The sequence below is a fragment of the Pelodiscus sinensis genome, chromosome 3 (genome assembly GCF_049634645.1).
Source record: "Pelodiscus sinensis isolate JC-2024 chromosome 3, ASM4963464v1, whole genome shotgun sequence".
Classification (NCBI taxonomy): Eukaryota; Metazoa; Chordata; order Testudines; family Trionychidae; genus Pelodiscus; species Pelodiscus sinensis.
This window is the reverse complement of record NC_134713.1, coordinates 193263061-193276577: the sequence shown is the minus strand read 5'-3', so window position 1 is coordinate 193276577 and position 13517 is coordinate 193263061. Positions and strand designations below refer to the sequence as shown.

The following is a 13517-nucleotide window of genomic DNA, read 5'->3' as shown; positions in this document are numbered from 1 at the left end:
TGCTGTGTCCTTTTACTACCCTCAGGGTTTGAGATTCAGGGCCTGATTCTCAGTAGGATTGTGGACTGAGCAAAACGCAGCCTGGGGGGCAGATCCGACCCACCTAACACTTTGATCCAGCTCACAGACTGCATCTAGCTGCTTTCTATTTATATCCTGTTGCCCGTGCCACCGAATTTCCAGGTGGTGGTTCAGGCAGCAGGATCCTATTTAAATGGCTCACAGCTCCTGGTCACGATGCTACCCCCGCAGGGACTGGAGCCGCAGCAATCCCGGGCGCCTGCCAGGCAGCGTGATAGCGGCTGGGCCGCGAGCCCTTTAAATTGCTGCTGTTTACTCCCAGCCTCACTGCTGTTGTGTTGCCTGGAAGCTTCCCGGGGTTTCTGTGGCTGTTTAAAGGTCTCCTGGTCACGGCGCTACCCTGGCAGGGGCTGGAGCCACGAGCCCTTTAAATAGCTGCAGCAACCCTGGGCGGCTGCCAGGCAATGTGGTAGCGGTGATGCTGGGAACCATGAGCCCTTTTCTGTGCTTTTATTAAAAGCCCTGGCCCCAGACTGCTCAGGGGAGGGGGAAGGAGTCCTCAGCCACGCCCCTTCTGCCCCAGGCCCCGCCCCTTCTGCCCCAGACCCCGCCCCTTGGGGGTGGAGCAAGCCCGTGACTAGTACCAAAATTCATTGAGTGGCCCCCCTGTGAAAATTATTGCCCACCCCTGCTCTACACCCGTCTGGCTTCCAGGCCCAGCCCAGGAGATAGCTCAGGGCTCTGGCTGGAGGGCACTACAGCTGTTCATTGCCCCTCAGAGCGAACAGAGCCAGGTAGAAGCAGCGTGTAAATCAGAGCCACTCGGAGGCTACTCTGCCTTAATCGTGGGGGACTTCAATCCTTCGCTCCGTCTCTGGCCCTGTGCGGGAGAGGAGCAGCTGGGAATCCAACCTTCGCTGTTCTAAGAGGGTTATGTTATGTACGTCCCGTTCAGTTTTTATTCAAAGCAGCTACACGTAAATGCAACCCAGATGTTTTCCCCAGAGCTGCGAAATATCTGCCCATAAATAACAGTGTTTGGTTTTAAAACAGCCCCCAACGTTTGCAGATGACAAGTGCCTCCAAGTCTTTCCCTTTGGATGGCTCATGAGAGACAAAACCCCAGCCCAGGAGGCCTGCTGGGAGACCCAGGGGACAATTCCTAGGAGCAAGGGAAGCGGGATGGCGTGTGAGATGATGAATTCCAGCCCTGAAAATGCCCCCACCTGCTACTGATGTCATCCCTTGGAGATGGGTTCCAGATGATCCACCCCTCCCTGATTTACATACGGGAGATCTTGGACGGCATAGTCAGGTCAGGGTTGCAGCTCCCTGCTGAGCCTCGTTTGAGCCGGCCGCGGTCGGACAATTCCCCCGATTTCAGTCCCTTTCTCCCTCTGTCTTTTGAGCTTTGCCCTAGGCTGCTCTGTCCATGCTGCCAGGCCCTTTCCGTGGCCCGGGGAGGAAACACACACAAGCAGCCCACGTGCCCGTGACAACAGGACCGAAGCTCCTCCCTCTTTGCACTGTCCCACGAGCTGAAGGGGATGGAGAGGAGGCGGAGCCATCAGCCTTGTGCCCCGCCTTCCAGGCACCAGTCAGCTCTGCTCCCAGGCACTCCTTGGCATGTGCGGTCCCCCTTGCAAGGATCTAGCAACAGGCATGTTCTCCCTGTGCAGGAGGGGGCTCCAGCACGAATTCCTGGGAGTGCAAACGGGGGGGGAACGTGTTAGGATGTTTGGTACAGGGGCCGGGCAACATCGGTTTAACATTGTCTGGGTGCAGTCTGCCCCCTAGAGGGGAGAGAAGCTGTGGAGGAAATGCCCCTGCATATGCTGGAAACTACTTCAAGCCAGGGGGTGTGGTGGCAGCATTTCTGTACCAATTAGCACAGCTCACCAGTTACGGAGAAAAAATGGTACCATCCCCTCTCCTCCACTTATAAATTAAACACAGGGAACAAAACCCCTTCGGAAATAGATTCTTTTAAAGGGATTCCCAGGCTATGTCTATGCTACCGAGGTTTTTTTCAGAAAAATGGCCGTTTTTCCGAAAAAAAACTTCACTTACGTCCACACTGCAATTGAAAATCGAAAGAATGGAGGGGGTTTTCCGACATTGATAAACCTCTTTCTACGAGGAAGGAGCCTTTTTGCAAAAGAGCTCTTTCGGAAAAAAGCGTGTGTGGATGGGGAAGAGGGAGTTCTTTCGAAAGAAGAGGAAAGAGGAAAAATAGTACAGGTGCTTTTTCGATGCCCTTGGCCGGTGTGGACATGCTCTTTCAGAAGATGTTTTTCTGGAAGATCTCTTTCAGAAAAGCTTCTTCCTAAAAAAAGCCTGCAGTCTAGACATAGCCCCAGTAGAATTCATGTCTTACTCCTACTGCCCGCTGTAAGGTCTTGATCTTGCACCTTGTAACTTTCCTCCTTGAGCAAGGTGTTTGCAGTGTAGGTGCAAAGTGGTTGTGTAATGCCAGCCCTCGGATTTGATAAGGTTTAGCATTTTTCTTGTCTTGGGATAAATGACCCACGGTGCTGGCTAACAGATAAAATGAGGAGGCATTAAATGCCACTGGACTTGAGTTTTGAAATGTTGATTTTTAAGTGACAAATGGAACCAACCCAGAGAAATAAAACTTCCTTGAAACTTGGCGATTCCTGGGGCAACTAATCCAGATTTTTACCAAATGGGGCTACCAATCTGATTCAGGCTTCCAAGTATTTCCTTTGAGCCACTCTTAATTGCTTAATAAATGCAAATGTAAGGGACCATATGTACAGCTCCTCTGCTCACCTGGGCTCCATGTAAAAGATTCAAATTGCATATTGGCCCCTGCTTCAGTGAATCCAGACTTTGTAACTACAGGTTGAACCTCCCTGGTACAGCACCAGGGGGACCTGACTGGTCATGAGTCAGGGGATTTGCCAGACCAGACGAGTCAATCCCAGCCCGGGAAAATCCAAATTATGGAGGTTCACCCTGTCATTTAATATCTTAAACAGCAAGGGGAGGCTAGAGAAATGTCTGAACCAGCAGTGACGATCTTCCCCAGGACATATGGTAGAGTACCCAAGCCTTGAGTCGGATGTTCAAAGCAGTCAGTGTTGGTCTAATGCCGGATCTCTACTTAAAAGTAGGTTGACACAGCTCTGGTGCTCAGGGATGTGAAAAATTCCCACGACAATATGTGGCCAGGCTGAGCTCACCCCCAAGGTACATATAGATAGGTCAATGGAAAAATTCTTCCTTCCACCTAGCTGCCAATGCAAGGGAGGTAGATTACGTACAGTGATGGAAAAAACTCTTTTGTCATTGTAGGATGCACTTACACCAGTAGTGGGCAACATGCGGCCCAGCATGCCTGCCACCCACGGACCCCCAGTCTGCCTCTCTCCCCCATGGGTCTCTTGTGTGCTGGGGCCCTGCATTTCCTTGCTCAGCCTCCCACCCTCCCAGCACTTTCCAAGCGCCACGAATCCGCTGCTTCGCGCTCCGTCCCCGCTCCTCCGCCTCCTTCCCAGAGCTGGAACATCACGAATCAGCTGTTCACAGGGTTCCAACTCTGGGAGGGAGGGGTGGGAGCAAACCCAGAATGCGAATCAGATTTGTGGCGCTCTGAAAGTGCTGGGATGGCATGGGAGGAGTGGGAAGGGCAGGGCTCCAGTGCCCCCGTGTGCAAGAGGAGCACGGGGAAAGGGGTGTGCAAGGCCGCATGCGGCACAGAGATGAAGGAGGGCCACTCATGCAGCCCACTTACTAATTGTGACTGCCCATTGCACACTGGTTTTTTGACCAATGTGTTTATAGCGGTACGAGCTCTCAGTTTTGCTGGAATAAAGATGCTTTGTACCAGTACCGTTTATTCGCCATCCCATATGGGGCTAGCTGTACCAGTGTGTGTGTGGTCGCCCGGCTTTAACCATGTCTGTCTAACCCTACACCAGCATAGTTAGAGAGGCCCAACTTTCTAGTACAAACAAGGCCATAAGTAACACTGAGTGCTTCTGAAAGCATAACGGGGAGGTCGATAAAGGCCTTTCAGGTCGGCGCGGGAGCGTCCAGACTAGCGCGCTGAGCCAACAAACAGCTGATCAGCTCTTTGTCGGCTCAGCGCGGCAGCCATTTAAATTTAAATGAAGCCGCAATTATTTAAATCGCGGCTTCATTTCCCTTTGCCTATCAGCCTCATCTACATGACTCCATCGATGGAGCCATGTAGTTTAGACACACCCCTGGGCTATGTCTACAGTGGCATGATTTTCCGGAAATGCTTAAAAAGGAAGAGTTTTCCGTTATAAGTATTTCCGGAAAAAGCGCGTCTACATTGGCAGGATGCTTTTCCGGAAAAGCACTTTTTCCAGAAAAGCGCCCGTGCCAATGTAGACGCGCTTTTCCGCAAAAAAGCCCCAATCGTCATTTCGCGATCGGGGCTTTTTTGCGGAAAACACTACTGTGCTGTCTACACTTGCCCTTTTCCGGAACAGTTTTCCGGAAAAAGGGCTTTAGCCCGAGCGGGAGCAGCATAGTATTTCCGGAAAAGCGGCTGATTTCTTACAGTAGATCGTCAGTGCTTTTCCGGAAATTCAAGCGGCCAGTGTAGACAGCTGGCAAGCTATTCCGGAAAAGTGGCTGATTTTCCAGAATAAGTGGCCAGTGTAGACACAGCCCTGGAGTGCCAGTCGTTTGAAACCCGCTGGGCTAGTTCCTCCTGCCGTGCGTGGGTTGATGCACTTGCTGGGTGATGCTCTGGGGGTCAGAGCAGGTGGGCGCAGCAGCCTCTTCCAGCCTTAGAGCTCTGAACTGAAGACACTTAGCCACAGACACGCGGACGATACCCCGAATTCCAGGCCGTGTCGAGGCTGCTGCGAGGAAAGCGGGGCTCGGTGCTGGGAACATTGGTGGTCATAGGGCTGAGCCTGACAGCCCACGCCCAAGGCAGGGCAATACCCCGGCAGGAGACACACCCAGAACGTAGACTTGTCCTTTCTATTGTCGGAGCATAATTGAAATGCTATTAAAGAGCCTCTCCCAGGCCCAGATCCCTTTGCTTCCCTTGTGTGCAGCGGAAGGCCAAGGGCAGTGCCACAGCTGTCAGAGCCAAAAGGGCAGCGCGAGGCTTTCCTTTGGGAACCTTCGCTTTTCCTGCCCATCAAGCCACAGCGAAGCCATGGCAGACGGATCAGCAGCCCTGGGAAATCACGCAGGGCTATCGCTGCGTAAGGCTTGGTGCAGCTCCATTGCCTTCCATCAGGCCCAGCGCTTGACACAAAGGCAAAGCGGGTGAGCCACGTTGCCGGACCAGAATGCACCGGTGAAAAGGCAGGAGAACCATCCCCGTGCTGAGCTGCCAAGAGAGTGCCCTGGTTAGCCAAAGGACAGGAGTCACCTCATACCATTTTGCAGGGCATATCCAGCCAATGGAACCTCTTATATAAATCTTCCCAGGATCACGCTGGCATCCAAACCCCCAACCCTTGACAAGACACATTTAATGATATGCACTGCTTAGGGATGTAAGCCACTAATCGACTACCTGATAAGCAACAACTGATCAGGTAATCGACTAGTCCCGCTATCAGAGGCACCAAAAGGAGGGAGCAGGAGCCAGTGCTGGGGAGAACCAGCTTAAAAACTGATTCCCACCCCCCCAGCACCATCTCCACTGGGGGGGGGGAGGCAGAGGAGTAGTGGGGACCTTGCACGAGCCAGGAATCAGCTGACTCCTGGCTTGCACCCAATCCCAGATGCTGCACCTCTGCTTTTTTAATGTATTAAGAGCCTGCCGGAAGCAGGGACCCGGGAGGGACAGCAGGAGACCACAGCGGGAGGGACAGCAGGAGACCACAGCGGGAGGGACAGCTGATTCCTGGCCCACGCCAGGTCCCCACACTGCGCACCAGCCTTTTTACGTTTAAGGCTGGTGCACAGTGGAGAAGACCCTGTGCGAGCCAGGAATCAGCTGGCCCGGCTGGTGCCAAGTCCCCCCCCTCGGCGCTTCTGCCTTTTAAATGTATTAACAGCCTGCGGGCTCTTAATACATTTGAAAAGCTAAAACACAGTGGCTGCGTCTAGACTGGCTTTTGAGCAAAATCTTGCTGCCTGTCTACACTGGCTGCTTGTATTTGCGCAAGAGCACTGACTTTGTACTGTACGAAATCAGTGGTTCTTGCGCAAATACTCCAACGCTCCCGCTCAGGGATAAGCCCTCTTGCGCAAGAGGGCCAGTGTAGACAGGAACGTTAATTTCTTGCGCAAGAAAGCCTGATGGCTAAAATGGCCATTGGAGCTTTCTTGCACAAGAGAGCGTCTACACTGGGCATGGATGCTTTTGCGCAAAAGCACATGCGAGTATAGACGCTCTCTTGCGCAAACACTTTTAACAGAAAAACTTTTCCATTAAAGTATTGGCGCAAAATCTTGCCAATCTAGACGCAGCCTGTGGAGGAGAAGGGGAAAGGGAGGGAACCCGGCGTCAGCTGATTTCCAGCTCGTGCCGAGTCCCTTCTGGTCTGCTTCAGTCTTTTAAACCCCGCTGCAGCTCCCCCCACTTATCGACTAATCGCCTAGTTGATGGAAAATCCATTGCCTAGTTGATCAAAGTAAATATAACATCCCCCAGCGCCACCAGCTGTCTCATCGACTGACAACGGCTCGCAGTACGGCGTGATGAGCACCGGCACCAAACTGCAAGGCAGGGACCCAAATTTGAAGCACCTCAGACAAACCTGCCCACCTCGGATTATTGTTCTCCTACATCAGCTGAGCGTGACGAAGGTTAAAATGGTCTCCCCTTGTTCTGAGTGTTTGGAAATGTGACTTCTTAGGTTGTGGGTTCTCGGAGGCCAGAGCGGGACCGTCTTTTGGTTCTGGGTTTGTAGGACGGTGGCGTCCGCCCCAGTGTCTAGGTGCCCTGGTAATAATAATAATAATAATAATTAATAATTAGCCATCGCGAGCTGTTCGAGAAAAGGAGACCAATGAGGCGGTGCTGACGGATGCTCTCAAGCCAGCAGTCAGACACATAAAAAGGAAACAAGAAGAGAAGTCAGTGAATTGGGAAGCTCTTCGCCACACAGTGGAGCAGCTGTAGAAAACTAGAACATAGAGGTGCCTAGTGATCGCTGAAACCCTTGCAGTAATTTGTAAGGGATGAATGAACCGCTCGAGAACATGCCCAGGACGTCAGGATCAGTGACTGCCGGGAGCCGGCCTTTTTAGGAACCGAGAGAATTGTAAAGAAAGTCAAATGAGAACAAGTGTGTGTCTGCACCTAAAATGCAGGACGTCGGTGGAGAGAGGGGCAACCGGTATCCGAGGCAAGGGGAGGTATTGCCTTCCCAAACCGCCAGCCTGGCCCTTCCCACACTCCACCCTACTGTCGGCATCCGGGGAGCGGAGTGTTGCTGCCCTGAGCATCCACCCTCCTCCTGTTTCGGGGCCAAGGAGGCTGGGTTGTGCGCCCACCCGCCTACCCTCCCTGTGCTGGGGGTGGGCACGGGGAGGCGGCCTGGCTCCCCTGGGGGCAGTGGTCTGGTCAGAAGGTGCGGGGGTGGGGGCTTGCTTACTGTAGCCCTACCTTCACCGGCTCCCCATGAGTGGAGGACTGAGCAAAATTCCCGACTCCCCAAGCTTTTGGAGCCAGTTCCTGGTTAGGATTTATTGCCAGATCCTGGGAATCCATTTTAGACTCTGGTTCCCCCTTTCGGTGCCTAAAGATCTTGTATGTTGTGAAGGCCGTTTATTTAAACAACAAGAACATCCCCATGATGTCATACCGAGGGCTAATAATACCCACGTTCCAGGCCAATAGTACGGTTCTTTATTTTTCCAAACTGCACGGCACAGTTACAGATTGGATCATTCCTGGCACAACGGCAGCGCAGTCCTCCCAGCTGTGCTCTTTCTAGGGAGCTCTTAAAACCTCAAGCATTTAAAAAGTCCAGAGCCTGGGTAGGGTCATGTTGTTGGCAAAACTCTCGGTCCTAACGTAGAAGCCTTACATCAGCGCAGCGGGGCTGCCATCCTTCGGGGTGCTTTCTGCAAACTCCTTTCCCATCAGAGAAACGTGAGGCTAATGGGCAGATTTTCAAAAGGGTCCCACAGCCCCCATTGTCCTTACTGGGAGCTGGGCCCTTTGGGAAAGTGGGCCATCAATTGCTAAGGATGGCACGTCCCCGGCCGAGAGCTGGTCACGATTAAAGAAGGTCCCTTCTCTTGCTCCCTCTCTGGCACTAGAGCTGAGCCTAATCCCAGTAAGATCAGCAGGAAAAGCTCCTCCTGAAGTCACCAGGCCCAGAAGCACAGAGGCGCAACAGAAAACACCTGCCCCGAGATCAAATACCCAGCATGGGAGTGGCTAAGAGAATCTTCATTCCCCGGGTCAGATTCTGCCCCCGCCCTTTGCCACCTCAAGTGGCTCCTGCCCCCAAGCATGGTCCTTGAGGTCTCAGTGGCCAGGGACCTCTCCGGCGGCAGAAGCAATAGACCAAGAAACAAGCCCAGGCGCCCAAAGAGAAAAGAGCGAGTGGAGTCTCTGCGCCAGCTCCCCCGGCCCCCGTCCAAGCCCCACCCCAGCCGCAGCCCGAAGGGAAGAGCCAGCCCTCTGACGCTGAGGACTTCCTGACTGACCCCGTGCGCCTGTTTCTACAGCAGGGCAATGGTGCTTAGTAGAAGAAGCCAGTGCTGCCAAGGCAGGGCCTGGTCCAGGAGGACCCTCCCTTTCCAAAGGCAGGGGTCCCCGGGAGGAGGACACATGGGCGAATGGTGCCACCTAGAAGGTGGTGGTCTTCGCAAGGAGGGTGCCAGGCTTACAGCAGGGGTCAGGGTGCACCGGCTCCTGGTGGCACCGCAGAGACAGGCACATGCAGCCCTGGCTCGTCTCCCCCGCCTTGGGGATGGCACAGTAATCTAGCGCCTCCTCCTCCTCCTCTTCCTCGGCGGGGTCCAGGCCGGGGTGGGAGCAGCAGAAGCGGGCGTCGCAGCACCGCCGCAGCACGCCGTGGAAGGAGTGCCGGAAGCTCTCCGAGAGGAAGCCGTAGAGGATGGGGTTGGCGCAGCTGTTGGAGTAGCTGAGGATGAGGGAGGCGTTGTTCACCGTGGCGTCCAGGTGGCCGGGCAGCAGCAGGTTCACCAGCTGCACCACGTAAAAGGGCATCCAGCAGACCACGAACATGGCCACCACAATCAGCACCAGCCGGGTCAGCTTCCCCTCCGAGCGCCGCCGCTGCTGCCAGCCCACCCGCTCCGCCACCGCCCGCATCTTGCCCACGATCAGCAGGTAGCAGAGGCCCATGGCCAGCACCGGCAGCAGGAAGCCCAGCAAGGTGGTGTAGACCACAAAGGCGGCCGACCAGGCCGGGCTAGGCCACAGCAGGTTGCAGGCCACCGCTCGGCCGTCGTGTGTGGTGGCCGTGCCGGCGAAGATGGGGATTGGCGAGGCCACCAGCAGCGAGAGCAGCCAGACGCCTCCGTTGACCATCTTGGCCACCCGGGGCCGGCGGTAGGTGGCGGCCCGCAGCGGGTGCACCACGGCGATGTAGCGGTCCAGGCTGAGCACGGTCAGGCAGAAGACACTGGTGAACATGTTGAGCCCGTCCACGCCCAGCACGGTGCGGCACAAGACCCGGCCAAAAGGCCAGTGGTGCAGGGCCGCGGAAGTGGCCACGAAGGGGATGCTCAGCATGAAGAGCTCGTCAGCGATGGCCAGGTTGAGCAGGTAGATGTTGGTGGCCGTCTTCATCTTGGCGTAGCGCAGGATGACGAAGATCACCAGCGAGTTGCCCAGCAGCCCCAGCAGGCACACGAGGGCGTAGATGCATTGGATGGCCACCGTGCCCACCACCGCTCCGGCACTGCCAGTCCACTCCTCCGCCCGGGGCCGCTGCTCCGGTGGCGCCAAGGAGCTGCTGGCGTTGGGAGGCATGTCGGAAGCCATCAAGCCGGATGGAGTCCACATAGCCCCGCCGGCCTGGGCGCCGGTAGGCAGGCGTGTGGCATCGGTGCTCATGTTGGCCACTGGCCCGTCAGAGGCGGGCGGGGAGAGAGGGGCGGCAGGGCCTGGATTCTATTGGGGATGGACGCTGTGAGACGGGCGTGTGTGTGTGTGGCCGGAAGCGGGATTCTGCAGGGGGATGCCCGGCTGCTGCCTGCTGACGGGTGGTGCTGCCGGCAGAGGAAGGACGGGGCTGGAGGATGCCGCCTGGCAGGATTGCGTCTCAGCGTGCCGCTGATGCAGAGAGCGAGAGGAAGTCTGCCGCATCCATAGCAGCAGCTGCAGCATTGTGCTCTTCGGCGCTGCTGCCCGGCCAGTCAAATCGCTGCTACGCACCGCCAGCTGTTCCCATCACGGGCCACCCGCTTGCCGTGCTTTGGACTCACTTTCCAGCCAGACACTAGCACGCTGCAGCATGCGGCGCTCGCAAGGCCCAGCACAGACCGAGCCGGACGCCGGACGCCGCACCAGGGGCTGCTCGCCGGGCCATGGAAAGGGATAATCAACAGCGAACGGTTCATCTTCCCCGAGGTGCTTCACATGCCTTCATGGGCTTCATTCCCCCCTGCAAAGAAGGGGAATGTCATGAAAAAGCTGCCCGGAGGCTATTTAATCTCCCCATTGTTTAGGGCCGGATTCTGCCACCTGCATGCTGCTAAGAAGATGCCTTACCCTGCAGCCAGCTCCGGCGACATCAATAGGCTACACTCACAAGGAGGTCCTAGCCAAGGCGAATAAAGTTAGTGGGATCTGGCCCTTGTGGAGTAAAAGACAGGCCGCTCTCCTTGCATTTTAACCCCGCTTCGTCTCATTTGCTCCAATAATTTCTAACACAGAATACACTGTTTCCCCCAAGACACTGCCGTTTTCTGCTCAGGGGTTTCAAATTTCAAATCATTCCCCCTTGATTGGATTTGTCCCTGGCCACTAAAAATAGCTAAGGAAACTGCTTCCTTTTTCTGCATCTCCATCGTCCCTCCTAGCCGCCTGCGAGAGTTGTGGCGGTCAGGGAGAAGGGGGAACGTTCCTAAATCACAGATCTGTTCCCGGTAACTGCCTAGTGCCGGTTGCATTGCAGGGACTCACAGTCAGCACTGCGGGCATCTTGGCAGGGAGGCAAGACGCTCGCGGCAAAATTGTCCCCGCTCCGTAACAACATTCACATGCATCATCCCAAAGGCCTGCACAAATGATATACGTACGGGAATCCAGCCGGTACCTCTGGGAGTGGGTCATGCGGGCAAGCAGCGCGCAGCACAATGCAAGGTGTCGCCGCATAGGCTAGGCATTAGAGGAAGGAAGGTTTCCTTAGCAACTAGAGACGGCCCACCCGGATTGGCTAGCGCTCAAGAGTTCCTTTGGGAATCTCTTCCCACTGCAGAGAGGGCTGGGGTTTGCCTTTTTCCTCCCAGACGGAATTGCTCTGGCCGGTCCACTGACAGGGACTCGGAAGCAGGGAGGGGGAGAGAGGGAGGAAATCAAATCAAGCTGTGCAGCTCAAACTGGGGGGGCCGCCGACTATGTCTAAAGAGTCCGCAAAAGTCTTACCCTGAAAACTGGACAGAATGTCACCACTCATCCCCTGACAGTGCAGATCCAAAGGGGTGTGCGCCCCCGTTCATAATTACCGAAGGGGTCTGCAAAGAACAAAAAGCATTGGAAACCGCTGCAATAGACCAAGCAAACTGTGTGTGCTCAGGTCTGCAGGCCCTCCTTACTCCACGAGTAATCCCCTGGTAGGAGTGAAAGGAACTTAAATGTCGTACAAGTACTGTCCTATTGCAACCCAGGTGCCTGCCAGCTCTTTCAATAGCTCCCTGGGGCTTTTGCTGCAGCTCAGCCAGGTCTTGCGGTAGCTTAGCTCCTTACTTTCTCCTCTGCCCCCTGGCTTGGATTATTCCCGCAGTAAGGTCCCATTCAGCCTGCATAAGGGTATCGGAGTCCACTCCTCCGGGAGCAAGGGAAGGACTCTCTGAACAAGCCCGGGGGGAAAGGGCAGAAAGAGCCGGGCACAGCATGGGCTGCATGTCTAGACTGAGGCAGACCTAGTGACAGGAGCCCGCGGAGGACTCTGATGATGTCTAGTGAGGTGTAGCCAAAGTCACGATCCCAGCCAGGCCCCAAGGGGAACCCGGGCTGCCACAGACCAGCTGGCCATGGCAGTGACACAAACAGGTCTGAGGCTGAGGAAAACTAAGTTGCATCCATCGACAATGGAGGCATGGAGTCACCAGCCCTTGTCTTAGCAAGGGATCTGACTCCCAGTGTGCCTCATCTTTTCCAGACAGACGAGGGAGTGAGATAATATCGTTTATGTGACCCACTTCCATTGGTGAGAGAGACAAGCATTTTCCTTTCCTTTTAGTTTCCTTTGTTCTGTTCTTGTCTATCCAGTCATTGGGAATGTACTTCGAGCAGACAGAGGATTGTCAGTGGCTCACATTTCCATCCAAAAACGTCTCTTCCTGGAAACAGAAAGTTTTTGCCTCGCTTTCCCTGGGGAGATTTGTCAGATCCCAAATGGACTTTCTGGAGGGAGAACAAGAGAGGTGAGGAAACTGGCTTCAACTCCTTGCGCTGTTGGATTCAAAACAGAAACTTGAACTTGGCTCTTCCACCTCTCGGGTGAGTCTCCCAATCACCGAGAGACTGGCTGCTCTGAGGTTGGTGTCTCCCTCTTATTTTTTTCATGGTGAAGTTAGAAAGGGGCTCGTCCCAGTGTAGGACATTGAAACTGATTTTTTTCGCAGAACAGAATTCTTGTTTTCGGGCCAAGCCTCCTCTGTAGCAGCTGTGGTGTCAATCAGAGGGCTCCTTTGAAGATATTTTGATCATGTCTGTGTGTTTGAGTTTTCATTTTTGGCCTGGAGGACTGTAGGGATGAGAGTCCCACCCTTCCCCAGGAAAGAGCAAGGAACTAGATAGCTCACATCAGGGAAATAATTGCTTCAAGTTTCTGCTGTGAAGTAAGTGTGCACTGCTTACAGCCTCATCCATACGGGTGTCTCCACAGCCTGTTTTATTTGGAATATATGTATGTATCTCATGTAACACGGTGGCTTGTGCCGGAGAGTCTGGGGCTAAGGCAGCCGGGATTAAAAGGGGAGACTCACTTGAGGGGAATCAGATGATATGGTATAAAAAGCAATAGGAACCTCAGGGGTGTAGATGGTTGGGAGGGAGGGAGATGGGGGATGGAGGGACTTGGGGGACAGGTGGATAAACGGCCAGTGGGGGAAGGTCTGGGCAAAGGGGGCTGGGAATTGGTGGCTTCAGGGAGATCTTATAATTTTGGACTTTATGTTGGATTATTTTGTGATCAAGGCTCCCCTTGTAGAGAATATCAAACCAGCCCCAGACAGAGGTGCTGCAAACCACAACAAAGGCTCAGTGGAGTGCTATAGGAGCTACTCAAGGTAGGCCACTGCAGAGACATCCTTGGCCACAAGGGGGTGCCCAGCGCTACCTATCTCCTAAAAACGTGTACAGAAAGATATCTCACGGC

The 13517-nt window shown here is 54.6% G+C and overlaps 1 protein-coding gene across 2 annotated transcripts; it reads right to left on the bottom strand.

Moving 5' to 3' along the window:
- Positions 1-7564: 7564 nt before the first annotated feature.
- SSTR4 (somatostatin receptor 4) lies at positions 7565-11438 on the bottom strand. Of its 2 annotated transcripts, none has more exons than XM_075925734.1 (2): positions 11215-11438; positions 7565-10577 (listed from the first exon to the last, which is right to left on the bottom strand). In XM_075925734.1, exon 2 carries the CDS (start codon positions 10025-10027, stop codon positions 8792-8794), a length of 1236 nt encoding a protein of 411 aa, XP_075781849.1. In that variant the 5' UTR covers positions 10028-10577; positions 11215-11438; the 3' UTR covers positions 7565-8791. The 2 variants fall into 2 exon arrangements, with proteins under 2 accessions (XP_075781849.1, XP_075781850.1); XM_075925735.1 differs by lacking the exon at positions 11215-11438 and adding an exon at positions 10685-11020.
- Between the last annotated feature and the right edge of the window lie 2079 nt (positions 11439-13517).

Excerpts from the sequence above, each read along its gene's own strand:
- SSTR4 (XM_075925734.1), bottom strand. The coding sequence starts at position 10,027 with ATGAGCACCGATGCCACACGCCTGCCTACCGGCGCCCAGGCCGGCGGG.